Source organism: Aythya ferina, assembly GCF_964211825.1.
Source record: "Aythya ferina genome assembly, chromosome: 8".
NCBI lineage: Eukaryota > Metazoa > Chordata > Aves > Anseriformes > Anatidae > Aythya > Aythya ferina.
Genome location: NC_140304.1, coordinates 10,699,525 through 10,724,309, shown reverse-complemented (window position 1 = coordinate 10,724,309; position 24,785 = coordinate 10,699,525). Strand labels below are relative to the sequence as shown.

At 59.0% G+C, this 24,785-nt stretch overlaps 1 protein-coding gene across 4 annotated transcripts in view; it reads right to left on the bottom strand.

The window, feature by feature from the left end:
* The window catches only part of PDE4DIP (phosphodiesterase 4D interacting protein), a 30,304-nt gene extending 5,801 nt beyond the window's left edge, over positions 1-24,503 (bottom strand). Inside the window, exons 1-27 of one of the 4 annotated variants that reach the window (XM_084527116.1) lie at positions 24,469-24,503; positions 22,050-22,299; positions 21,566-21,676; positions 20,918-20,994; positions 20,018-20,141; positions 19,787-19,941; positions 18,974-19,061; positions 13,757-13,876; positions 12,168-12,287; positions 11,834-11,926; positions 11,511-11,726; positions 10,898-11,056; positions 10,437-10,550; positions 10,086-10,223; positions 9,653-9,832; positions 9,190-9,384; positions 8,089-8,232; positions 6,944-7,019; positions 6,316-6,398; positions 6,022-6,138; positions 5,341-5,478; positions 4,973-5,085; positions 4,192-4,319; positions 947-1,038; positions 713-858; positions 312-627; positions 65-236 (exon numbers count right to left, since the gene is read on the bottom strand). In XM_084527116.1, coding sequence (XP_084383242.1) covers positions 65-236; positions 312-627; positions 713-858; positions 947-1,038; positions 4,192-4,319; positions 4,973-5,085; positions 5,341-5,478; positions 6,022-6,138; positions 6,316-6,398; positions 6,944-7,019; positions 8,089-8,232; positions 9,190-9,384; positions 9,653-9,832; positions 10,086-10,223; positions 10,437-10,550; positions 10,898-11,056; positions 11,511-11,726; positions 11,834-11,926; positions 12,168-12,287; positions 13,757-13,876; positions 18,974-19,061; positions 19,787-19,941; positions 20,018-20,141; positions 20,918-20,994; positions 21,566-21,676; positions 22,050-22,299; positions 24,469-24,488 — 3,685 coding nt within the window. In that variant the 5' untranslated portion in view covers positions 24,489-24,503. Of the gene's footprint in view, positions 1-64; positions 237-311; positions 628-712; positions 859-946; positions 1,039-4,191; positions 4,320-4,972; positions 5,086-5,340; positions 5,479-6,021; positions 6,139-6,315; positions 6,399-6,943; positions 7,020-8,088; positions 8,233-9,189; positions 9,385-9,652; positions 9,833-10,085; positions 10,224-10,436; positions 10,551-10,897; positions 11,057-11,510; positions 11,727-11,833; positions 11,927-12,167; positions 12,288-13,756; positions 13,877-16,916; positions 18,370-18,973; positions 19,062-19,786; positions 19,942-20,017; positions 20,142-20,917; positions 20,995-21,565; positions 21,677-22,049; positions 22,300-24,468 lie in introns of those variants that run through there. The other 3 variants (XM_084527115.1, XM_084527114.1, XM_084527113.1) reach the window with 3 other exon arrangements.
* Between the last annotated feature and the right edge of the window lie 282 nt (positions 24,504-24,785).

Sequence of the window (24,785 nt, the reverse complement as noted above, 5' to 3'; positions counted from 1 at the left end):
CACACGCACGGGGCATGCCAGGTTTGGCACGGACCCCCCCCATCCCTCCTGCCCCACGACTCACGGAGCAGGACGTGATACTTCTCCAGCTGCTCCGCCTGTGCCCGCACCGTGGCCTCCGAGGCGGCCAGCTTGTCCTGCAGCTCCTGGCACTGCTTCTGCCCCTGCGCCACCTGAGAGCGCAGCTCCGCACCCAGCCCCGGCCAGCCCCCGCCTGGGGCCGTGCCCTCCTCCTGCTGGAAAGAGAAACGGGGCTGTGAGCTCCCCCAGACCTCCGTCCCCGTCCCCATCCCGCTCTCCGCAGCACTCACGTGGCTCCCGTCCCCTCCGCCAGGGGCACTGGGGCAGGGTCTCTTGGGCGCGTCGTCCTGGCTCCGTGCCTCCAGCGCGGGGCGCTTGGTGGGCACGGCTCCCCTCTCCGCTGCGAGCCCCTGGCTGTCCCCGCTACCACCAGCCTGGCGGTCCCCGAGGCCACCGCGACCCTTGCGCTGCGTCCTGCGGGGCTCAGGTGACGCGGAGCCCCCCAGCCCGGCCTCCTCCTGCTCCCCGCTCTCCAGCAGCGACGTGGCTTCGCCCATCCGCTCCTTCAGCTCCGCGTTCTCCAGGCACAGGCTCAGCATCGCCTTCCTGGCAGCACACGGTGCCGTGAGGGGTCTGAGGATCCCCTTGGGGCCACCGCCACCCGCCTGCTCCCACCCCGGGGGGCTCTTGCCTGATGTGGGACACGGAGGAGAAGCCGGCTTCCTCCAGCTGCGCCTTCAGCTCCCGCAGCTCCTCTTCTGCCCGTAGCCCTGGCGTTGAGCTCCTTGGTGGTGCCTTCTCACTGCCCCTGCTCTCCTTGGTGACCCGGGGGCTGTTCTAGAGGGACAGAGGCAGAGGGTGACGGGGCACAGCGCGCTGCCCAGCCCCACAGCCCCTCTTCCTGGTGCTGCACACCCCAACTTACGTGCTGGGTCGCGGCGCTGCGAGCCACCTCCTCCTCGATGCCGCTGGCGAAGTCGGTGCTGGCATCGTCCCCGTCTGTCCCTACGGCCTGACCTAGGACACAGCACAGCGGGGTGCTCAGAGCGGTGACAGCGTGGCACTGGCTCTGTCCCCACCTCTCCGGCAAGGCCATCGGGGCAGGTGCCTGGCACTGGGGTGCTCCCAAGGGGACCGAGGTGTCCCTTCCATCCCTGGAGCCTGCTGTCCCCTGGCTGCGTGCTGCCCCGTCCACATCCGTGGCACCTCAAGCTTGTGGCACTGCCCCTCGTGCCGTGGTGACATCCCAAGCCGTAGCCACCACCTCCTGGTGCAGAAAACCTCCCCGGTGCTGCTCCCACCCCACGGGGCTGCAGGTGCCCACCCCACGCAATTCCCTGCCCCGAGAGCTAAAAGGAAGCTCGTGTCCCGTAGTATGTGGGGTGGGCAGGGGGCTGTGGCCCACCCTGCCCCGCAGACCCAAGCAGGGACACGCTTTTCTGCTCCACTCCTGGCCCCAAATGAAGGCTCACCCCGTTCTCTGGGCAGCTCAGCCCGTTGCACCTTCCTCCCCCCCAGCCGCAGGTCCCAGCCCGCTCCTCTTGGGTTCAGGACCCCTGGGCTGGGACGGTTCGGGTCAGGGAGAGCAGAACCTGGGCAGGTCCCAGAGCCACATTTTGCAGCCCCTTCAAGCCTTGCGGGAGCTGCAGCTGCTCAGCCTGAGGGCAGAGCAGGGGAAGGCAGGGGAGATGCCAAACCTGCAGGTGCCGTGCCCTGGGGGCGAGGCCGGGCACCCAAAATGCGTAGAGGCAGCTGGAAGGGGCAGCAGCGCCCCAGCGAAGCAGCGGGTGGCACTCAGCACAGGCAAAGCACAGCCCTGGGACCCCCCCGGGGACACAAAGCTGGCAGGGGACACGCCACCCAGCTCAGTGGGGAGCTGCGAAGGGAAAAGGGACGCAGCACAAAGGCTGCAGGATGTGCTGGAGCAGGGGAGGAGCCAGCACAGAGGCTTTGGGGACGCTGGAGAATCACCTCTCCGCCAGCACCCGGCCCCCTGCTCCTCACCATCACCCACAGCTTCAGGGCTGAGGCACAAAAAGGAGGTTAAAAAAATAATAATAATTTTAAAAAGGGAAGATGAGGAGGCTGGTGCTGGAGCTCACTGAGTGCTTGAACCCTCCGCAGCAGCAGCCAGGGTGCAAATTGAAGGAGAGGGGCTGCTCAGTGCTGGGTACTGCCAGGAAAATGGATGAGATGCAAGCTGAGCGCTGCTCGTCTCAGACTCCTGTGTCTCTCGTGCCTAGCTTGAAGGGAATTAGCTGCATGGCTTGAAAAGTGCACGTATCCCCCAGGTGCAGAACAGCCCCCGGGTGCATTGGCTGTGCTGGAAACAAGCAGACACTTCGGAACAGGGGAGGAGAAATAAGGGCTCCAGAGAAATTAAGAGAGAAAGGAGAGAGCTCCACAGAAAGCTCTGAGACAGCACAGCTTGAGAGGGGGCCCTCAGGCACGGGATGTTCAGGCTCACCTTTCTGTGGGGCAAAAGAGCACAGAAACAGCTACATCAGGGATGAAACAAAGCCCTGAAGAGCAGAGCAGAAAGTTTGGGACGCTCTGAGGGCACTTAGTGTCAGGGATGTCAGCAGAGGGCAGGGACAGAGCTGAGCAAAAGGCAAGAGAGGGGAGCTGCCAGAGCACCCGCAGAGCGCCAGCCAGGGCCAGGCAGCCTGCACGGGGCCCTGGGCTCCCCAGAGAGACGGGCATCAGAGCCAGGATGGAGGAGGGAAGGGGGGAAGATAAGGACAGGGACACAAAAGGCTCCTACAGAGGGAGATGCAGAAGGAAAAAGAGGAGATGGCGCTACACAGAGAAGCGAGAGGAAGGGAATGAGATGAAACACGAGAGGAAAGGCTAACCAAGGAGGAGAGCTGCCCGGCAGCACCAGCTGTCCCACACAGGGCTGCTGGACTCGTCTCGCAGGGAAGGGAGCACCGTGCTGCCTCCTGGCCCTGCCCCAGCCCGGGAAGGGAAGGTCTCAGCAGGGCTGTAAGGCACGGGGGGTACACGGTGTGTGAGTCGGGCACAAGGGGACGTGCAGCAGAGCAGGCAGGGCCCGATGGCACAGCCCAGCAGGATGGAGCTCTTCTGCTCCACCTGCTCCGGGTTCAGCTTCCCCAGCAAGCAGAAACAGCGGTGCCCAGAGAGGTACAAAGTTTGCTCTTGACACTTTGGGAGGTGACTGAGCACGAGACTGGATCCATTCCCCTCTGTACTGGGGAGTCGCATCCTTAGGAAAGCTGCTGCTATTGCTGTGCAGTTCTTACATCAGCACCAACCCTCCCAGGGGAGGTGAAAGATGTCCTAGAAAAGCTACGGGCACGTGGAACCTGTGTGTGAGACATGCACGGGGACGTACGGGAGCAGACCAGCCCAGACTCCGGGCTCAGGCACCCCCAACCATCTGTCCAAAAACAAAAACCAGAAGGAAGATCTCCTGCAAGGGCACTTGCAAGCCGGGGTGAGACAACTCACAGTCAGTAAGCAAACAAACAAAAATATCAGTAAAATCATCAGTGGTGGATTAGGATTTGGTCTGAGCACAAAACGAATCATTGGTCCTACACTCAAAGGCTTGCAAAAGAGCTCCAGGCAAGTGCCACTGTGTCTTGCAGCCATTCCCAACTGCTCTGGCACCCACTGCTCCACAGACACCTTCTCCTTTTGTACCTGCAGCCATCGACCCAAGCCAGGGATGTCACTGGGTAGAAAAGCGGGGAGGGAGGTACAAAAATTCACACTCATGCACTTGGGAGATGATAGAGAACATCTGGCGTTTCCTTCGGAGAAAGGGAATCTTTATTTGGCCCACGGGGGAGGAGGAAGGGGAAGTAGAAGGAAATCAACTAAAATGGAATGATTCGAATGTGCAAATACATCAGTGGCCACCGGGGTGAGTCGGACAGGAACATACACGAGGACACGGGTGGATTGCACTGATCGCCGTTTCCAAAGCAGCTCAAAACAAAAAAACAAAAAAACAAAAAAAAAAAAAAGGAGACAACAAGCCCTGCCTCGGTTCTAGCGTACCGTTACTCTAAGTCCCAAAGCAACCCTCCCAGAGTCAGTGAGACAGGCTGGCTCGGTTAGTGAACCGTTTCCGTGGCAGGCGGGCGAGCGCCAGTGCTCAGAAGGCATGCTGGGGGAGGACTCTCACACGCTCCTGTTCCCCACCTCCTATGGCGCCCTGTGTCTCCAGCCTGCTCAAACGCTCCAAGCTTCTTCCGAGAGCTTCTTCCAGCTGGCCCCGCAGCTCCTGGACCCCCTCCAGCTCCACCTGCAGAGCGCGGTCTCTCGCAGCGCTGAGCGGCCAAGGGAAGAGGGTTAGACAGGCTGCAGCACGCGCGCAAATCGGCCCCTCCGCCTGGGGATTCCTCTCACTCCAGGCACAGGCCCTGCACGCTCCCACAGGGTCTTGGACACCTCCTGCCTCACCTCTCGGCCTCCCCGCAGCACAGCCATCCCCAAAAAAGGCTCCAGGCTGGAGAAGGGGGCTCCTAGGCACAGCTGTTCTTCGGTACTTACCCAAGCACTCCGCTTACGTGCTGCTCTTGCTGGCAGGTAGCTCAAATATCCCCGAGGCTGCAGGCCCGTGAAGGGCAGGGGATTAGTGTGGAGGACAAAGAATGCAGGCCCCACACCACTGTGGGATGACTGCCTGGATAGAGATCTGTCCGGGTGCTTCTCGACCCAACAGTTGGTGGGAATTGGGCAGGGAAAGCAGCCTCAGAAAGGTGGCCAAAGGGGGGTGAGACGCTGAGCAAAGCAGGCAACAGGGATGGAAATCCCAGGGCCTGAACGTGGCGACGTGGGGAGGTTGGGTAGCATTTAAATGCATCTTTAGAGGAAGACAGCCTAAAATCTGGTCTCCCAACAATCGGTGCCTTGGGGGTTGCCCCAGAGACCTCCCCCACGTGCCCCAGCAGCCAAGCAGAGCCGTGGCAGCCTCGCTTACCTGTCTGGGTGCGTGTGGAACTTCACCAGGCTGCTGTAGAGCTGCCTCTCTGCCTGGAGAGCCTCGTTCAGCCGATTCCTTTCAGCCACCAGCCCTTCCAGCATCAGTAACAACTGCTCGGAGAGGAGAGACGAGATGCAACGCTCAGACACATCCACAGAGGCACCTTGCTGCCCCAGAGGAACGGGGGCTCCTCCTTCCCGATGTACCAACATCTCACATCAAAGGGATCGAGGTAAGCAGCATCACCCCCCACAAAAGACAAGAACAAACTCCCCTCGGCATGTCCTGAGGCTGAGAAGCAGCCCAGTAACTGAGCATCAGCAAAAATACCAACACACTAAGACTCGCCCTGCAGGGCACGCTACCTGCTGCTTTCTGCTTCCAGTAGCCCCTTGTCCCTGTGACTCCGCTACAGCCACTTTCTCCCGCAGCACCAGCACTTCTTGCGTCAGCCTTTCCACGGCTGGAATTTCTTCAGGATCCACCAGCTGCATCTGCAGATCCTGAAAACCAAGAGCAGGAGGGATCAGGGGGGACGGGATCAATAACAAGGACAGCTGGAGCTTTCTAACCCTCCCTGGAACACATTACCCAAAGTTTCCAGTGTTAGCGAAGACCCAGGTCTAAGAAATGCCAGTGCACCCAGTGTGAATTAAACACAGACAACTGCCTGGGGCAAGAATTGAGAAGGGACACAGCACATTCTGTCAGAAGTACTCTTGAAGAAGGGTTTTTGGTACACAAGGAGCAAAAAGGTAAAATGATGGCCCTCTTGGGGTTTGGGGTCCTTGCCTTCTGGTCCAAGGAGGGATGCAGGCAAAGCAGAAGCAATCCCATCCCCGAACAGATACCCACGTTGCTCTGAAGAGACCCCTTGCTTTAGCAGAGGTACCCAGACACAGCTACCACAGCAAGCCTGCAGCTTGGTTCCTGATATCTTACCGTTCAGTGGAACGGAGTGACGTTGAGGGACAGATGTGGGGAAAGAAAGGATTCCTCTGCAGCCTTTGCAGAAGGAGCTGGCCCAGCAGGGCACGTTATCTCACCTTGATGAGGTCCTCTTTGATCTGGATGGTCCTGGTCAGGGACTCCATGTCAGAGGCCTGCACCTGCAGCTCTTCCTCCTGCGTGGCCACAACAGACTGGAGAGCAGCGAGCTCCCGCTAGGGACAGAAGAGGAGGTTGTGAAAACTTTCAAAAAGCCAAAACCCCAAAGCAAGCTGCTGCCCCATCTCTTACTGGGGGCACCCTCACGGTAGGGGGATCAAAATCTCCAGGGAAGGGCACCCAAGGGTCCCCATAGGCAAGGGAAACCAACACAGGCTTAAATCCCAGCTCACCCTGCTTTCCCTTTCCTTCTTTGCCATTAGCTCCAGCTCTTCTTTGGCGTTAACAAGATCCTTCTCCAGCTCTGCTGGTGATGCTGTGAGTGCAAAGACAGCCAGGTTACGGCAGGGTCACCCTGTGCCAGCTGCTCCCGCTGACCTCAGGTAAGACACAATCCCTCTCTTTGGTCAGACAGCTCCACGATGCTCGTGCTTCCCACCACGCTGCCTCTTACCCAACACTCTCCTTCCCTTCCCGACTCTTAAACAGCAGCCCAGGACAACAGCGACAGCCCAGGCCTGCTGCCTCCTCCCTGGCCAAGTCCAGGTGTCCTGACCCCATGGCAAAACCCAAACCAGCTGCACCTTTCTCATCCCTGCCTGAACCACAAAGTCAAACCCCCCTTCCCTGGACGGCTCTTGAATTGAAGCATCTCACCTCAAACCCAACACCAGCCTCTTTTTTACACTCCCACCCCCGAGACATTCCTGAACCAGCACCCAAAGGGGAGGCACAGCTTTATTTCAGAACACCCACTTGCTCCAAACTCTCTACTCTCTGACAGTTTCACGTAACCACGATTCCCTGCACAGCAAAAATCCCTGGTCACATTGGAGGACTTTTAGAGAAGCTTTCACCCACCTCCCTCTGTCAGGCAGCTGTCCCCCTGCGGGGGTCCGGCAGGGGCTGTAGCTCCACAAGCTCTCTGCAGCATTTCCTGAAAACACAAAAGCCTCCAGGTTTACATCTTTACAGGGAACCCAGCACCTGCAGCTTCCCCAGGACTCTCAGACTGCAGCAAAGCTGCTTCGTTGATGCCTCTGAAATGTGACAAAGCAACGAAGAGGGACTGGCCTGACAGTGGGGACAAGAGAGTTGCACCCAACCTGTAAGCTGGATGGTTGGGCAACGGGGCTCTGGCCTTGTGGTTTGTTTTTGTTTGTTTGTTTTCCCTAAGAGGTTGCTGGCAGTGAGCTTCTTTATGGTAAGGATTAAACAGGTTTCGCTCAGCTGCAGCAAGCATCTTTCAACTGGACTCTAGGTAGACTTTTGTCTTCGTCCAAGGACGTGGCCCAGAGGGACTATGCAGGAAGGAAAACACAGAGCTTGGCCCAAAAACACATCTCTGGAGGTCTCCAGGGCTCACTTTCATCCTGGGAATAGAAATGAGCCACCTGTTGAAGGTTTTTAAGCAGCTGCAAACTGACATTCACCATTAAACCATTAACAGCTGCTCTAGCTGGAGCAGGGCATATGTGGCCTTAGAGCTGTGCTCAGCCTCCGAGGGGTTTTTAGCAAAGCTGCTTTAAAAATACCAACTCCAATTGTGGAAGAGACAGCAAACACCCAGCAGGCTCTGCCAAGAATTAGTGGGGATCTAAAATTAGCTCCCTTGTCCCCTCCAGAATGTGACAATGTCAGGGAGGGGATTACAATGCAGCAGCACGGCCCAGCCCAAGGAAGGACGGGGTCAGTGCTGGAAGGTCAGAGGGTGCATTTCTTTCATCCTCACAAGTGCCCCGGGGACCCACACGCTGCCTGACACAAACAGAAGGAGGCACGGAGCGACAGAGGCCGGTGAATCAACATCAGAGCATCCAGGCAACGTTTCTGCTCCTCAGTTTCTTCTCATCCTCCTCCAGGAAGCCTCTTCCCTAATCCCACTTTCAGCGCTACCATTCTGTGGCCCTCCTCTCACCCAGTTCCTCCCACAGCAACGAGCTCTCTCTGGAGCCACAGGCAAAAAAAAAAAAAAAAAAACAAAAAACACAGCACACGACTCTTACCTGCAGGGGCTGTTTGTCCTGCTTCAGCAGACTGCTACCAGCCGACTGGGTCCTGAGGGGCTCCTTTCCCAGCAGGTGCTGGCGCAGGAGCTGTAACTCGCAGCTCCTTTCAGCCAAGGCGTGGGCCATCTTCTCGGTAGCCGTCTGAGCAGGGAAAAAAGGGAAAGGCAGGGCTGTGACCAGGAGCTGCATCCCCATCCCTCACCTTTCTTAGAGACTAAATAAAAATATCTCGATATTTATCTGTTGTTTGGGAGCAGAAGGGCTCTGCAAACAGCCCGGGAGCTACTGCTGCTGCCCACTCGCAGTGACCCCACTGCAGCCCCCTCGCCTCTGCTCGCCAGGTGGAGGCCAGCAGGGCTCAGCCCTGCAGAGGGACAAGTCCCTCGGTTTCCCTCACCCCATTCAGGAGGAAAAAGAGGCAAAGGAGAGACAAAGCGATGGAGCTTTGCCTTTCAGCCCCCTTTTTAGGGAAGGAAACTCAATGTAAAGTATTGCAGTTAGCACTGAATCATATCCAGTGTGCAGGAGGAGGAGTAGATTCCACTTCAAGAGCCGCAGCTCCTACGTGCCCAGGATCATGCAATAGTTTGGCTCAAGTCTAAGTTAAAATTAAAAAGACGTTTTAATTAAAATTAAAAGACGCTTAGATGTAGAGCTTAGGGATATGGTTTAGTGGAGGGCTGTTAGCGTTAGGTTGGAGGTTGGACTCGATGACCTTGAGGTCTCTTCCAACCTAGAAAATTCTGTGATTCTGTGAAAAGGCAACGAGCAGAGCCTCCTCAGCCTTCAGAGCTGCACAAGAAATATCTTTCCTCCTGCTCTGGTAACACCTACTTGAAGCAGCCCCTCCACACACCCGACAGCACCTGGGCCTGCCCTGCCCGCTTACTGAGGGACCTGGCAGCTGAATGATGCTCCAGGAGCTCCCCTCTCACAACTGCTCCCACGTGGGCTGTTGGGACTGATCTAACAGCACTTTGGTGGCTCTCAAATACTCAGCAGCTCCAGCCGGGCAACACCAACAGCAGCCAGAGAGCAGTTTCCGTTTGCTGAACACAAAGCAAAGCCACCCACACCACAGCACTGCACAAAACTCACTCTGCTCCACTGCTCCTTGGCGCTCATGGCCTGCAGCAGCTCCCGGATCTCGGCGTCGTGCTCCATCGCCTGGCGGTTCCTGTCGCTGAGGAGGTCCTGCAGCATTTTTTCCTTGCGCTGGAGACGCACGCACAGCTCCTCGGCCACCTCGCTCTGCCCTGGGCCCAGCTTGCAGAGCAGAGTTGCTGTGAGCTCCTGAACAAAAAGAGAGAGAGGGAGAGATGGAGAGACATCGCCACCAACAAGCTGCGACCTGTTTTGGGGAAGAAAAGCTCTTCAGCTTGGACGAGACAGTGTCTCAGCAAGGACAGGGATTTAGCAGTGCTGAAAGCAGCCAGCTGCCAAGGCATGGGCACAGGTTGAGGTGCTCTCCTGAGGCAGGCAGCCAGGAGGCCGTGGCCTGGGAGCGTTCTCTCTGCAGACAAACTGGCTGAAGGCTTGGAAGATGAAGCCAAGGCCTCACCTCCACTTCCTTGTTCCTGTCGTGCAGGCACGTCTGCAGCTGCTGGATGATCCCCTCCTGCTCCTTCTGCCTGCTGCACGACTTGGCCTCCATCTCCTCCTTGAGCCAGCGGAGGTTTTGGCAGGTTGCTGACACCTGCTCCAGTTCCAGGGTTTTGGCTTTCAGGAGGCTCTCCAGGCTCTGAGGAGAGAGAACAGAAGCAGCTCAAGCAGGGACAGGGACTTTATCCCGAACAAAACCACACACACCCTCTCCAGGCACCACACTCACCTCTACACCCAGCCCAGAAACACGAGTGACCCAGAAACTCGCCCAGCACACGGGGACAGAGGAAGCCAAGCCCCAGCACCCTCTCTCCCCAGCCACATTCACCCAAGGATTCATTTTGCTCCACACCACAGCCAAACGGGACCCAACAGGCACAAGCACTCACGTGGATGGTGGCCTCGTTGCTGGACAGGACGCTGCGCAGCCTCTCCAGGTCGCCTCCACGCTCTCTTATCGAGAGACGGAGCTGTTGCAGCTCTTGCTCCTTCTTCTCCAGGGCAGAGAACTTCTCGTCTACTGCTCGCTAGGGTGAGAAGAGGGAAAAATGAAGATGGAAATGCTCAGGATGGGGGAGAAGGGCTCTGCAGGGCCCCTTTCTGCGTGGGGCCCTCATGCTCTGACTTTCAGAGGGCTCCTCGGGAAGGCTGGAGCAAGAAGAGCACGCAGAATACATGGTTGGCCTGGGCTCAGCTCAAAGACTGAGCAGAGAAGCCGGGGAGATGTCACCTGTGCTCACCTCCAGAGCAGCATCCCTGTCACTGACTCGCTGCTGCAGCTTCTCCAGCATGGTATCCATGGCTGCGGGGCTCCTGCCCAAGCTTTGCTGGCACTGCAGAAGTTCCCTCGATTCCTAAAGAAGTGTTACACACACCCTACTACAACTGGCAGTCCAGGAAAAACAAATACAAACACAGCAGCACAGGAAACTCTGTGCTAATTCCTAGCCCCTATGTTGATGGGTATAAGAATTTTAGCATCTGTCTGTGCCTGTCAGGGCTCACCAGGCTTTTATGTGAGCTGCCACCTTTGGACACCCACACCTCCTTCCTCACCTTGGAAATGTAGAAGTATCTCTTGCATTTTCTTTGAGGGGCACGTAAGAAAGCTACCGACTGATTTTGCATCTCTAAATACCAAAGGAGAGAGGAGCAGGGGCCCTGGCTGATCATGCTTAATTGAGGTCTTCCTGCATCTCACCTGCAGCAGCTGTTCCTTGCGAGCCAGGTGCTGACTCAAACACTGAACTCTCTGCTCCTGCGCCTGCAGCTCGCGGTGCTTCTCCCACTGCACGGCCTGGATCTGCTGAGCCTTGTCCTGCAGCTCCGCCTGCAGCTGCTGCACCACAGCACGCAGCTCCTGCGAGAGAAAAACATTCAGCCCTCAACAGACCGGCGAAGAGCAGACCAACCTGAAGGAGCTGAGAGCAACAAGGGCCGTGGGAGCAGCCTGAAACGCCCTGCGATGCTTTCACATCTCAAAATCCTCTTCCACAGCAATACAGTTGGTTTTATTTCTTTTCCCAGGAAATCCATCTAAATGCCGTGCTCTGGCCACAGGCAGAGCTTACAGGCAATCACAGCTAGCCTGCAGCAGCAGAGGTTAGCTCTGTAACACTGCAAGAGGAGATGGACATTTGCACAAGCGCCTTTGTTGATTCCAACTCCTCAGACAGGAGGCTGGAGAATCCCCCCTGACACATTTGAGACAGGGACCAGGCTGGTGCAGGCAGAAACGATGAATGGGAGCAAAGCACTGATGCTTCTTAACCCCCTGCCACCCCAGAGAGTTCCAGGCTGAGTGCTTGTCACACCTGGTTGTGTTTCCAGGTTGCCTCTTTCTGCTGCTCTTCCTCGTGCACAGTGGTCTCCAGGAGCTGGGCTGCCCTCCTGGCTTCAGCCAGCTGATGCTCTTTCTGGCGCTGAGCTCTCTTCAGCTTCTGCACCTCCAGCTGGGTGCAGAAGAGCGTGTTCTGAAGGTCCAGCAGTGCCGCCTGCTGCTCCTGAGTCGAGGGCGGGCTCTCTGACATCTGAAAAGAAAACAGAGAAACTCGGGATTCACTTCATAAGAGGAATTTAAAACTCAGGATCCCTGCAGAACCAAACCAGATGTGTTTCGGGCTTTCCCAGCACGTACCTGCAACTGTCCCAGCTGGCTTCTGTGCAGCATGTCCCGCAGCTTGGCCATGGTCTCATTCTGCCCTTCGATGACATGGTACAGCTCTTCTGTCTGCGAGACAAAGGGTGGGAAGCCCAGTCAGCGGCCAGCTAAGCACAAACCCTCCCAGTTCCAAGCCTCCAGCACAGTTATGACACAGCAGCGCCACACAACAGTAAGACCTTCGCAAGAAATGATTTCATGAGCTCCAGGATGCACAGCGATGGCTTACGCATTTCTTTCCAGTGGCTGCTTACAGGGTTAGCACGCTTCTCTTTCAGTGAGCACCACCCCGCCCGTCCAATCCTATTACCTCACTCTCCTTGCTCTTCAGGGCCTCGTTCAGACTCTGAATCGTCCGGTCTTGTCTCTGCGATGTTTCTTGGGCAGATTTTAACTCAACATTCAGTTCATTCAGCTTTTCCTGGAACAACTGCACACGAAAAAGATGTTGTTTTGTCCATCCTGCCTAATTAATGCTATATATAAACACCCTGGCTCAAGTCCCTACAGCCCAGGCATTCACCAGGTCAAGATAAACGAGTCACCCTCCAGAGCCTGTAAATACAGTTTGAGCTGGGTGGAGACCAGTGAATAAACAACCTCTGCTGTTCCTGCACAAGACTCTCTCAGTGCCTCTAGTCCCTGCAACGCAGCCTGCATGTGCAGGGTGGAGGCTCCGTGCTCGGGTTCACAGATCGGGCTGCCTCCCACATACCGTGGGACAGCGTTGCTCAGCGTTGCCCAGCACCCTTCCCAATTCCTAGTTCCCTTAAGAAGGAAGAGCTGCTTCAGCACAAACATTTCCCAGTAGGTCTGAACAACAACAACAAACCACAGCACCCCACGAGGAGAAGCTGTACATTCCAAAAACTGTGCCTTTTGCATCTGGGGTCCCCCCACAACATTGCAGCTGCACCTTTCCCACCTTGCAGCCCCTTCTCTTCCTGCCTCCTTCCATCACCCCGGCACTGCTGCAGCAACTGCTGGTTGGAGTGATGCCACGTTTGATCAGATCAGAGGCTTATCCAGCCTCCTGGCTCCAGCACAAAGGAACCTAAAGCGTGCCAGGACGCCAACAGCACGGTTGCAGAGCAAAGGGGAACTCCTCACTAACCTGTCTCTGATTTCCAACCTGAGAAACTTCTGCCCGAGACATTTCTGCCTAACGAGAGTGACGTTATCGCTAACAGTTTCAGGATGCTCTGCTTTCACCACGATGAATAGGAGCAATGTAATTTGTGTATTTAAGCAACTGCTTGTTGGTATTGTTAGTCTTAAGATGATAAGCATCTTCCCTGGAACTGAATCAAGCCTCGGTTTCTTAAAAAGCTGCTGCTGCCATATGATCTCTTCTTGTTATTCATTAGTTTACACACTCATGATGTTATCTCTTCTCTAGAGACACTCCCCCTAAAACCTTTAAACACTTCAGCTGCATTAACTACACCTTTTATTTCTCTGTCAACCTCTGTGGACCTGGCAGCACCAACAGCTTACAATGTCCCCACATTATAAATAAACATCCCATTCCAATGGTGTTTGTGTTTTTTTTTAATTGTTTTTGTTTGTTTACTCCCATTTAATCTGTTTTCCCAGAGGATATAATTTACCTGAGAGTTCAAGAGCATAAGAAGGAACATCTTACCCCTTGCAACATGCTAAATTTGATGTGTTTCAAGACAACTTGGCTTTTCTAGCAAACTCATTAGGGCCATTAAAGCTAAATGAAAGCAGCACCCCTCTCTGTGCTGATCTCCCTTAATGTTTGCAAAAAGAAAAAAGAAAAAGCAGGCAGCTGTCTAAGAAGGCAGGTGCCCTTCTCTCCTGCTCAGCCCATGCAAATCCAAGAGCCAGGGGAAAATTCTGTGCCTCGTGAGCCTGCCGTACACACAGAAATACCTGGTTGGTAGCTTCCAGTTGCTGGATTTTGCCCTGCAGCTCTGTGGCACGCAGATCGGACGCGTGCTCCTCGGCTGCGGGGTCACCTGGAGCTGGCTGCTGACATTCATCTTGTAGATTCTGAGGAAAAAAAAAATAGGAGAGAAATGGCTCAAGTCCTGCAGCAGCTTCTGTTTTATTTGCCAGCCCTCACAGACCTCGCAGCGTGGGCTTAAACACGCCCTTCTGGGCCTGTGTGCCTCCAGAGGAGCGTGCTGCCTGCATCTCCCTTCTCCTGGGTGGCAGGTTGGCTCCTGGCTGCTCCCCGCCTGACCTGCCAGCAGCTCCCCGCTGCCCCGAGGCTCTGCTCCTGCTCTGCCTCTCCTCATCCCTTACCACGAGCCCAGCGCGTGTCTGGCTCTAACCACCGTCTGCAGGCTGACGACAGATCTGCTCCTCACACCCAAACCGCATCCCTGGAACCTCCCTGGCTCCTGTGTGCCCCGCTAGCAGCTCCAGACAAACAGAGCCAGCACCGAGCTGTGGTTCCCTTCAGCTCCACGAGCTGTAGCCAGCTTGGTGCCACAGCTGAGAGCTCATTCACGAGACGTACCCACGTACTGGGAACGGGAACGGCCTGCTGGCTGAGCACACACTAATCCCCTGTCAGCCCTTCTCACTGTTTTTCTGTCTCCTGCCCAGTGAGCTGGTAACTGTTTATGGCAGCATCCAAACAGAGCTACCCCCAGGCTCATCGAGTGCTCCTGGACACCAGCAGCTCCTCTTTATCCTCCTGTTTTAAGATTTCAGTGAAACCCTAACCAGCCACGGCAAATAATCCTGGCTTTGCCCAACCAGGAGGCTTCAGACAGGGAGAGCTGCTAGAATCTCCCCCACAGTAACTATGTTGGAAGAAGGCTGATGAAAAGAAAACACGGAGAGGCAGGAGGGGGAAATAAAAACCACCACCACCACCCTCTCCTCTCCATTTGCAAATTCCAAGGAAAAATAAACCACACAACCTGCAAACAGCTAAAAGCTGGGAGGGGAAAGGCAAAGCAAGCTCCAGAGTCCAAAGTCCCAAAGCCCAAGCTGCCTCCTCCCTCGTGCCTCAGCGCAGCCGTCTCTCACCACGCAGAGTGTGGCTCCCCATTTTTTTTTCACCCTACATCAGCATTTTAACTGAAAAATCTCTCCTCAGTGCCCTCTCCTCAGCACAGCTCCAGCAATGTCAGCGCACGCTACGTGAAACAGAACACTTCTTCAGAAAATAATGATAATAACAACAAGCACTGCATTGTCGAGGCCTGCCAAGCTCACATCTGCACCAAACAGTGGGCAAAAGAGGGGCTGTCAGCAGGGCAATGCCTCCCTTGGTGCTGTGCTGGTGGCCGAGGCAGCTGTAAGAGCACATCTGATGGAGGCTGGGTTTGGTGGCGTCTTCCTGGAGCTGTGGTGGTGAAAGGGAAGATCTGCTGGCTCAGGAAGATGGTATCGAAGAGATTAGCTGCCCCAGGCACCAGATTGCTCTTGGTCATCGTAAATTACGGCAGCCAGTTTAAAGGAGACTGCAGCTTCCAAAAAATGATAAGGGAACTGTGGTCCTACACGTTCCCTTCACATTATCAGACAGGCATTTATGCGTGTGAATCATTGGGCTGCAGTACCTGACTTTGAGATTTCTCTTTTTAAGAATGTTGTCTGTAGAAAGAAGCACATGAGAATCATTTTGTTAACCAGCAGCATCCAGCTTCCCCTTTCTGCTGTTAAAACCCTCCAAACAATTAAGAGCTCTGCCCTTAGGGCAGGCTCTGCTCAGCAGCTGCTGCTGCCACGGCAAAAAATGGGCAGTGAAACACACAGCAGGATGAATCCCTGGCAGGGACGGCTCGGTGGCAGAGGCTGGAGGCTAGAAAAGCTCCTCCAGAGCAGCACCGAGGCCAGGACGGCAAAGCGTGATGCAGAGGGAAGCTGCGAGCACACCACGCTGACTGTGCCACATTTTGGTACAAGAAAGCCCATTTTCCTGCTCCGATCCATCCCTAGCAGTGAAAAGGAGCAGCAAGCCCCACGGCACACAGGAGCAGCAGTTACACCCTGCCTTTTGTCTTCCTTCACCATCCAGAAACACGAAGCTTTTGCGCATCGGAGGAAAATCTGATTTTAAGCACTCTGTGCTCCACCCTAGCAATTTTCTGCTGGGTTTCCCAGGACGAGCAGCTGGGCCAGCAAGCAGCACTCGCCGAATGGGGAGCGTAATTCAGCACGGCGACAGTTGCCATAGAAATAAACAAGCCCGTTTCTAATCCCTGAGGCTACCTAGAGAATTAGGCGGCACTAAGGCCGCTAATGTGGATGCAATTAGCCTGACACGGCTGGTCCTGAATTGAAGCTGACTGAGGCCTTCTATTCATGAAGGAAAGCGGCAGCGGAGTTACAAGTTCAGCTTTTTGACTGCATGCTAATGAAGATTTCATTAAAGCCAGCAAAACAGGGGCAACCCAGAGCCACGCGAGGACTACCAGCCAGGCAGGTACCGGCAGCGAGATGCCCTGCGAAGGCGGGGGCGTTTGTTGCCTCTCCGCAACAGCTGCTGTTAATTGATGAATCCTTTCAAAGGCTCGGAAAATAAACCAATTATGGAGAGCACCAACCCTACAGCCACCTGCGAGGAAAACACCTTCTCCTCAGGGCACGCGCCGCAGATCTGCACGCTAGGCGGGCTGGAAGCCTGATCTGCAGAGGCAGGCGTTGCTGACACTGTGCCACTACCAGGGGACAAAGAAAACACGTGCCCAGCAGCTTGACGTTTCCCCTTCAGTAGTGGGTAAAAAAAATCCACTAAAAGAGAAAGGTGAAGTGAAAATGGGGATTTTCTCAGCAGAGAGTGAGAAAGCATGAGGAGACCTTAGATCCAGCCAGCACGCTGCAGTCGCAGGGGGAGCCGAGGGAAGAAGGGAGGGCAGGATGATTTCCCTGAGCACAAAGAGGAAACAGATGACAGGAGAATGACAGGGGAGAAACGGAGCACACCTAAAAAGGACCGAGCTGCCTATTCTTAGCCCCTGGTTCAGCTACACGTGGCTATCTGCGTTATCTCAGCACGGAAGAATGCCGAACGGCCTCGAGAGGCGAGCTGCAGGGACGCCGCTCAGTCGAACGGCGGCACCATGACCTCTACCTGTACCCGCAGCGGCATATAATCCTCACAGAGGTCGTCCCACAGCTCCTGCAGCTCAGAAAGCTCCAAGGGAAGCCCCAAAGAAGCCCTGGACAGGGATTTTCTTTCTGCGGTCAGGAACCCAGAACCGGCATAGGCTAAGCCACCAGCAGCACTTCCATCTGCCAAGTCCCGGCTGAGCTTGGGAGGGGGCAGGCTGGACCTGACGGGAACAGGCAGCCTGCTGCCCCGCGGGCTCTGGACGGGCTTGTAGTCTAACCCCTTGATCAAGCTGAGGGCCAGCTCCAGCCTGTTCCCGCTCAGCGACGAGCTGGGGGTCACGCGGTCCTCTGCCAGATCCTCACATCTGCCGTTCCCCTTCACCCCCTTATCCACATCTTCCTCCTTCTGCTGCAGCGGGCCGGCCTCCACCGTCGTGTCCAGGGACTCCACGGAGGACGCGGGCGTGCCCTCCTCCATGCTCTCCCCATCCACCGGCCCTCTGGCACCGGCAGACTCCGCCGTGTCGCACACGGAGGACTCCTCGTTGCCCATGCTGGCCGACCAGCGGCCGGACAGCCCGCAGGAGATGCTTCTGGCCACCTTCCGTGGCACTTTGCAGATGGCTTCGTAGTCGGCATCGGCCACGCGCAGCGCCGCGCAGCCACGGCAGCGCCGCGGGCGGTTGCTCGCTCCCTCCGAAGCGTGGCAGCTGTGGGGCTCCAGGCCGTGCTCGTCTTGCTCCGTCCAGTACTCGTACCCAGAATAAGCAAAGTCCTCCTGCAGGAGGGCGGCATACCGCACGTCGGGCAGGTTAGAGAGGTCCACAGTCCCGTCCCCGGCTCTGTCATCCGCGCCGGAGTCGTCGTTGTTCCTGCGGTACATGCTGGCGATGCAGAACTTGAGGCGGTCCTTCTCCAGCAGCAGCTTCTGCAGGCGCTCGATGGAGAGGGCTTCGATGCGGGCGATGACCGTGTCGAACCTGTAGATGCGGTCCAGCATGAAGGCACACTTGCTGCAAGCGAACTCGGCTTTGCCGTCCCGGCACAGCTCCCTGCCCAGCACGTGGGACAGCAGCACCTGCAGGTTGAGCTTGGCCGCCGTGTGGAAGATCCATCGCCGCTGGTTGCCGCACAGCTCCCGGGCACAAATCCGGCACGTTTCCTTCATCCTCCCTCCTGACCGGCACCACGCCTGCTGCTGGGGGCTCTCCAGGACCTTCCCTGGGCCTCTCCGGCTCCCTCAGCGCATCCCCCGGGGCTCCGCTCCCTCACCCCGAGCCCCCCAGCACCTCGCAGCCGCCCTCGTCAGGGAGGGGGCCACACGCTGGGACTCCTGGCACCACGGCGCCCTTCTGCCCTACGCCATCCCCTCCACCTCAGCCCAAGGCTGTCCCCTCTCCTCACAGACCCCAGTTTCTCCTCACAGACCCCCTGTTCGCACAGACCCCCACTTCTCCTCACAGAACCCCGTATTTCCTCACAGACCCCCAGTTTCTCCTCAGACCCCCAGTTTCTCCTCACAGACTCCCAGTTTCCCCTCACAGACCCCCTGTATCCCTTCACAATCACCCAGTTTCCCCTCACAGACCCCTATCTCCTCACAAATGCCCCCTATCTCCTCTCAGACACCCCCTATCTCCTCACAGACCCCCAGTTTCCCCTCACAGCCCCCTATCTCCTCTCAGACCCCCCGTATCCCCTCACAGACCCCCAGTTTCCCCTCACAGACCCCCTGTATCCCCTCACAAACACCCCGTATCCCCACACAGCCCCCTATCTCCTCTCATACACGCCCTATCTCCCCACAGACCCCCCGTATCTCCTCGCAGTGCCGTGCCCCAGCCCCGCTCCTCCTCCTCCCCTTCTGCCACCCCCGATGCTGCTGCCACGGCGGCGCCCGGCTTCTGGCTCACATTTCAAGATGGCGGCGGGCGGGCGGTGCCGCGCCCGCGCCGCGCCCGCGGGGGCTGCCGGGAGTTGTAGTCCGCCCAGCCCAGCCCGATGTCGGCGACAGAGACCGGGCGATATCGCGACAGCGGGCATGGCACCGCCACCAGCGCAGCCAACAGTGCCCACCTGCTGCTCCAGGCCGAGATTCTGGTCCGGCAGCGTCCCCGCGAGCTGGTGGCTGGCGGCTGGGTCCCCGCTGGGCTCCTCGGGGCTCCTGTGAGGGGTGGCAGGGGTGCTCAGCGCCATCCCTGAGGTGCTCAGTGCCACCCCGGGGTGCTCAGCGCCATCCTCAGGGTGCTCAGTGCCACCCCTGGGAGCTCAGTGCCATCCTCAGGGTGCTCAGCACCATCCCTGAGGTGCTCAGTGCCACCCCCAAGGTGCTCAGCACCATCCCTGAGGTGCTCAGTGCCATCCTCAGGGTACTCAGTGCCACCCCTGGGTGCTCAGTGCCACCCATGAGGTGCTCAGTGCCATCCCCGAGGTGCTCAGTGCCACCCTGAGGTGCTTAGTGCCATCCTCAGGGTGCTCAATGCCACCCCCGAGGTGCTCAATGTCAACCCCCAGGTGCTCGGTGCCATCCTCAGGGTGCTCAGCGCCCCAGCTGAGGTGCTCAGTGCCACCCCTGAGGTGCTCAGTGCCACCCCCAAGGTGCTCAGCACCATCTCTGAGGTGTTCAGCGCCACCCCTGGGTGCTCATTACCACCCCCGAGGTGTTCAATGCCATCCCTTGGGTGCTCAGTGCCACCCCTGAGGTGCTCAGTGCCACCCTGGGGTGCTCAGTGCCACCCCTGAGGTGCTCAGTGCTATCCCCAGGGTGCTTAGCGCTATCCCTGTGGATACTCAGCACCCTACAGGGATGCTTAGGACCCTAGTGGGATGCTCAGCACCCTGTGGGGCTTGTGAGGGGCCGCAGGACCCGAGGTTGGACATGTCACCCACCTCCGTGCCGCGTTGTGGCGGCCGTCACTGCTCCCGCTGTCCCCCTGCGCCCTCGCAGCCTCCTTCAGCCTGGCCGCCAGCTCCTGGCACCGCTGCGCCTCGGCCTTGGCCAGCGCGGTGGCCTGCTCCGCCTCGCTCCTGGCCAGCCTGGCCTCCTGCACGGCACCGGGTGAGCCCCGGGGAGCGGCACCGGCCCCCAGCACCGGCCCCGCCACGGCCCCCGGCGCTCACCTCCTGCAGGAGCTGGATCTTGTTCTCCAGCAGCTCGTAGACGTGCTCCGACTCCCGCTGCCGCTCCTCATAGTGCTGCCGGAGCGCGGCCTCGCTGCGGTTCGACTGGCTCTCCGCGGCCACCCTGCCAGGCACGGCACGGCATGGTATGGCACAGCGTTACATGGCACGGCATGGCATGGCACAGCATTATATGACATGGCATGGTATGGCACAGTGTTATATGGCATGGCATGGCGTGGTACGGCACAGCATTATATGGCACAGCACGGCATGCTATGGCACAACGTTATATGGCAAGGCACAGCACGGCATGGCACAGTGTTATATGGCATGGCACTGCATGGCATGTCATGGTATGGTATGGCACGGCACAGCACAGCACAGCACGGCATGGTATGGTACAGCACAGCATAGTATGGCACAGCGTTATATGGCATGGCACAGCACAGCATAGTATGGCACAGCGTTATATGGCATGGCACAGCACAGCATGGCATGGCATGGTATGGCACAGCACAACATGGTATGGCACAGCATTATATGGCAAGGCACAGCATAGTATGGTATGGCACAGCGTTATATGGCATGGAACGGCATGGCACGGCACATTATGGCACACAGTCACGTGGCATGGCACAGCATGACACAGCACGGCACGGCATAGCATGGCACAGTGTTACAAGGCATGGCACAGTATGGCACGGCACAGTACAACATGGCATGGCACAGCACGGCATAGTTTGGCACTCCATGGCAGGACGCAGCACCCTTAGCAGGGACCCAGCAGGGCTCCTGACGTCCCCCAGCCGACAGGTGCTGCCCTTTATTTTTGGCTGGCACTGGGGCCGTAAGCGGAGCCGCGCTGGCCGCCCCCCCGTTCTCGTCCCCGCGCCTCACCAGGTTTTGTCCAGTGCCTGCTGCTTCTCCCGCAGCTCCCGCTTCAGGCTCTCCACCTCCACCTTCAGCTCAATGTTCTGTGGGGTCGGAGGGACGCAGGGTGACCCCGTGCACACTCACCCCAAGGTGCTGGGGAAGCACCCCCCGGCCCCACACAGCTCCCTGTGCCCATCAAAGGCAGAGCGGGGGCACAGCCCCTGCCCCACAGCAGGTTTTTGGGTGCTCTTGGCCCCTCTGCTGCACTGCGGACGCTCGATAGCACTGGGGGCTCCATGTGGCCGAGCCCACCCACCCAGGACAGCTGGAAAAGCAGCCGGGTTATTTATAAAGCCAGCTCCCCACCAGCATGTGCTGGGGGCACCGGGATTTCTACCACCAGCGGGGCAGATCCTGCCCTCCCCGTCCTTCTCCCTGCTCTGGTTATAGGCAGCGAGAAGCAAACTCCCCCCAGCCCTGCTGCTGTGCCCGGTGCCCTCCCGGTGTCCCTGTCCCGTGCCGACGGCTGCTTGTCCCTATCCCCATCTCCTCCCCAAAAACCCTCTCCTGACAAAAGGACAGCACTGGGGGGAAATCCAGGACACAGCAGCACCCCGTCCCCATCCCCGTCCCCATCCCCGTCCCCATCCCCGTCCCCGTGGGCGCGCTCACCCGCCGGTAGACATCGTCCCGGCTGCCCTCGCCCTTCTGCTGCACGCGCTCCTCCAGGAAGTAGATGCGGAGTTTGAGGCTGAAATTCTCCTTTTTGAGGTCGTTGAGGTGCTGGGACAGCGTGCGGTACCCGTTAGCCATGGCCGGCGCTCCATGGGGGGCACATCCCGGCACCCCTCACATGGCGGCGCCGGGGCCACGGCCGCTCCCTGCCCACCCGCAGCTCGGTGACGGGTGCCCCCGCCACGGCCCCTTTCCTTTTTTTTCCTCCTCCCGGTGCTATTTGAGGAACCCGGCGGGGACAGACAAGTGGTGAAACCCGAGCCCCGGGCGGCCCCCGGCCGTCAGCCAGGAGGGCGGCGAGGGGGAGCGCGGCGCCCCACGGGGACGGGGACGGCACCGGGGGGGTCCCCGTCCCCTCCTGCCCATGCTGGGGCTGACGCACGCATCCTACACGCACACCCAGGACCCCAGAGGTGGTCACCTTCTCGAAATCCCGCAGGGTCTGCGTCTGGGCGAGGGGACCCTCCTCTAGGTCCCGGAGGGGACACGTCTGGGCTGTGGGGCCGGGATGGGGCCACGCGCCCGGGGGGTGCAGGGTCCCCCCTGGTTCAGCCGGCGCGGGGTCCTCGTCGCAGTCACCCCACGGCCCCTCCGCCAGGGTGTCCCCATGGGGCGCAGCGTCCTCTCCTGCCATGCGGCTGGCCATGGGGACGTCACTGTGGCAGGGGTCCCTGCGGAGAGGAGCCCACGTCACACACACGGTTCCCCCACAAAAGGGGGGAATTTCACCCATTTTTCACCTCTCCCCCTGCTGGAGAGGGTTTGCAGGTGGCTGCCGTGGCGCTTTTGGGGTGGCGGAGGCGATCTCACCCCAAATGTCACCCCAAAGCCTGCCAGTGCACGTGCGAGGGTGTGTGTGTGTGCGTGTGTGCACGCGTGTGCTCCCGCGTGCCGCCACCAGCCCCCGGGGGCCGCGCAGATGGCGGTGCCCGGCTGCGAGCACTTCGGCCCCATTAGCAGCCCTGACCCCCCTCAGCGGGCAGCAGGACCACCTGAGCCCCCAATAAAATCCCCCAAAGCCTCCCTGGGGTCATGGGGAGGAGCTGGGGGGGCTGCACGGGGTGCCCCCCAGGAGGACCCCTGTGCCCCCCCGCCTTATCGCGGCTCACCCGCTGCTGGCGGCAGCCGCCATCAGGTTTATTTTCAGCAGGGAAGCGTGAGTCATTTCGGGGTTTAAAGAATAAAGAAAACAGATTGTTGTGTGTGTGTGTGTGTGTTTTTTTTTTTCCTTAAAATAAAACAAAATCATTTTTCTGTATTTTTCTTTTCCTAATCCCCACGTTTTTGTAACGTGTGGCACAGCGGGTGCCCCAGGGCCGTGTCCCCGGAGCTGGGCACACCGCAGGCACCTCACGGGCAGGGCACACAGCACCACAGCCTGGCAGCGAGCAGGGGAACAACCTGCCAGGAGGGGAAATTGGAGCACGACGGCTCCAGTGCATGGTCCTACACCCTGCCAGGCATCATACACGAGGACACACGGCACCCAGAGGCACCCAGAGCCACCAAAAGGCACCCAAAGGCACCCAGAGGCACCCAGAGCCATGACATCCAAGCAGCTTGGTACCCAGAGGCATGAAGCCCGTGGAGACCCAAAACCCAGAAGCACAACATCCAAGGAGGCACGGCAGCTGGAGGCGTGTATCAGGATGCAGGACGCTCGGAGGCAAAGCATCCGAGCAGACGTGGTACCCGAGTCAAGACGCAGCAGGAGGAGGCACAATTCTCAAGGAAGCGCCATGTCCAGAGGCACGATACCCAAAGGCACAACACCCGAGGAGGCCAAACACCCAGTGGCACACAATCCAAAGAGGCACAATTCCCAGAAGCGTGACACCCCGAGACACGATACCCAAGGACGCACGATATCCAAACACCCGGTACCACGGAGCTGTGATACCCGGGGGCACAGCGCCCACGCAGACACCCAACGAGGCACAGAAGGAGCCCAGCAGCACGATGCCCACGGTGCTGAAACACCCAGGCAGGGGCGTGCCAGGCCCCTGTGGCTCCCACAGCCCGGCCAAACTGGGAGCCCCGTGCCGGGCTGCGGGGACAAGGCTGGGGATTCAGCAGCAGCAAAGGGGAGGACAGGGCGGTGCTGCGGGAGGACAAGAGCCCTTTCATGCTGGCTGTGCCACCCCTGGAGCACGGAGCAGAGCTGGGGTGTGCATCCCTGGGGTGCAGACCCCTGGGGCCCCCCACCCTCCGGGCAGCACCTCCAGCGTGCCCTGTGCCCCGCGGGCAGCCTGGCACGAGGGGTGCCACGCGGCCCTGACTCACGGCACCCGCTGACTCACAGCATCCCAGCGGCTGCACCGGGACCAGCACCCCGGGGTGCCACGGGGCGAAGGCCATGGCCACAGCGGGGTGCACGAGGGAGGCTGTGCCCCGTGGGACGGCGTCCCCAAGGTGCCCGGCACCGCGCAGAGCCGGGGACTCACCTCCTGCTGCTGCTGGAGCGGGCAGGTGGGGGAGATGGGGAGAGCCCCGCAGCCTGCGCCCCAAATCACGGCCCTTCTGCGGGGCCACCGCTGCTCCCAGCAGGGCCCACCCGTGCAGTGACCCCATACTGGTGCCACCCCAGTGCCACCCAGCAGCTCGGCCCCGCTGTGTGGCACAGCACGCCCTGCCCAGCACCCAGGGGTCCCCATGGCACGGTGCTGGATGAGGCCCCGTCCCCATCCCGCGGCTCCCCCAGGGGGATGCGCAGGGGCCGGGCAGGGCGATGAGGGGGGTCCCGCAGCCCCCACGCGCGTCCCAGCCCCGCGGCCACCCCCAGCCACCTCCCCACGGGTGCCCGCGGACCCCCCGCACGCCCCCAGCCCCCGTGGCCTCACCTCCGCCGCGGGGCTCGCATCCTGCCCCCCGGCCTCCGCCGCACCGGGGGGCACCGGGGGGCACCCGGGGGGCACCCGGGGGGCAGCGGGGGGCGCTCCGCAGGCGCTGCCGGGCGGCCCCAGCGTGCGCCGGGGAGGCGGCTCTGCGGCACCGGCCGGCTCCGCCCGCAGCTGCATCCCTCCTCCTCCTCCATCCCTCCTCCATCCTTCCTCCTCCTCCTCCTCCTCCTCCTCCTCCTTCAGAGCCCCCCCCCCCAGTAGCCAGTGGGGTGCCACGTCCCCAGAACCCCCCCAATTTCACCCCAGCTGTGTCCCAG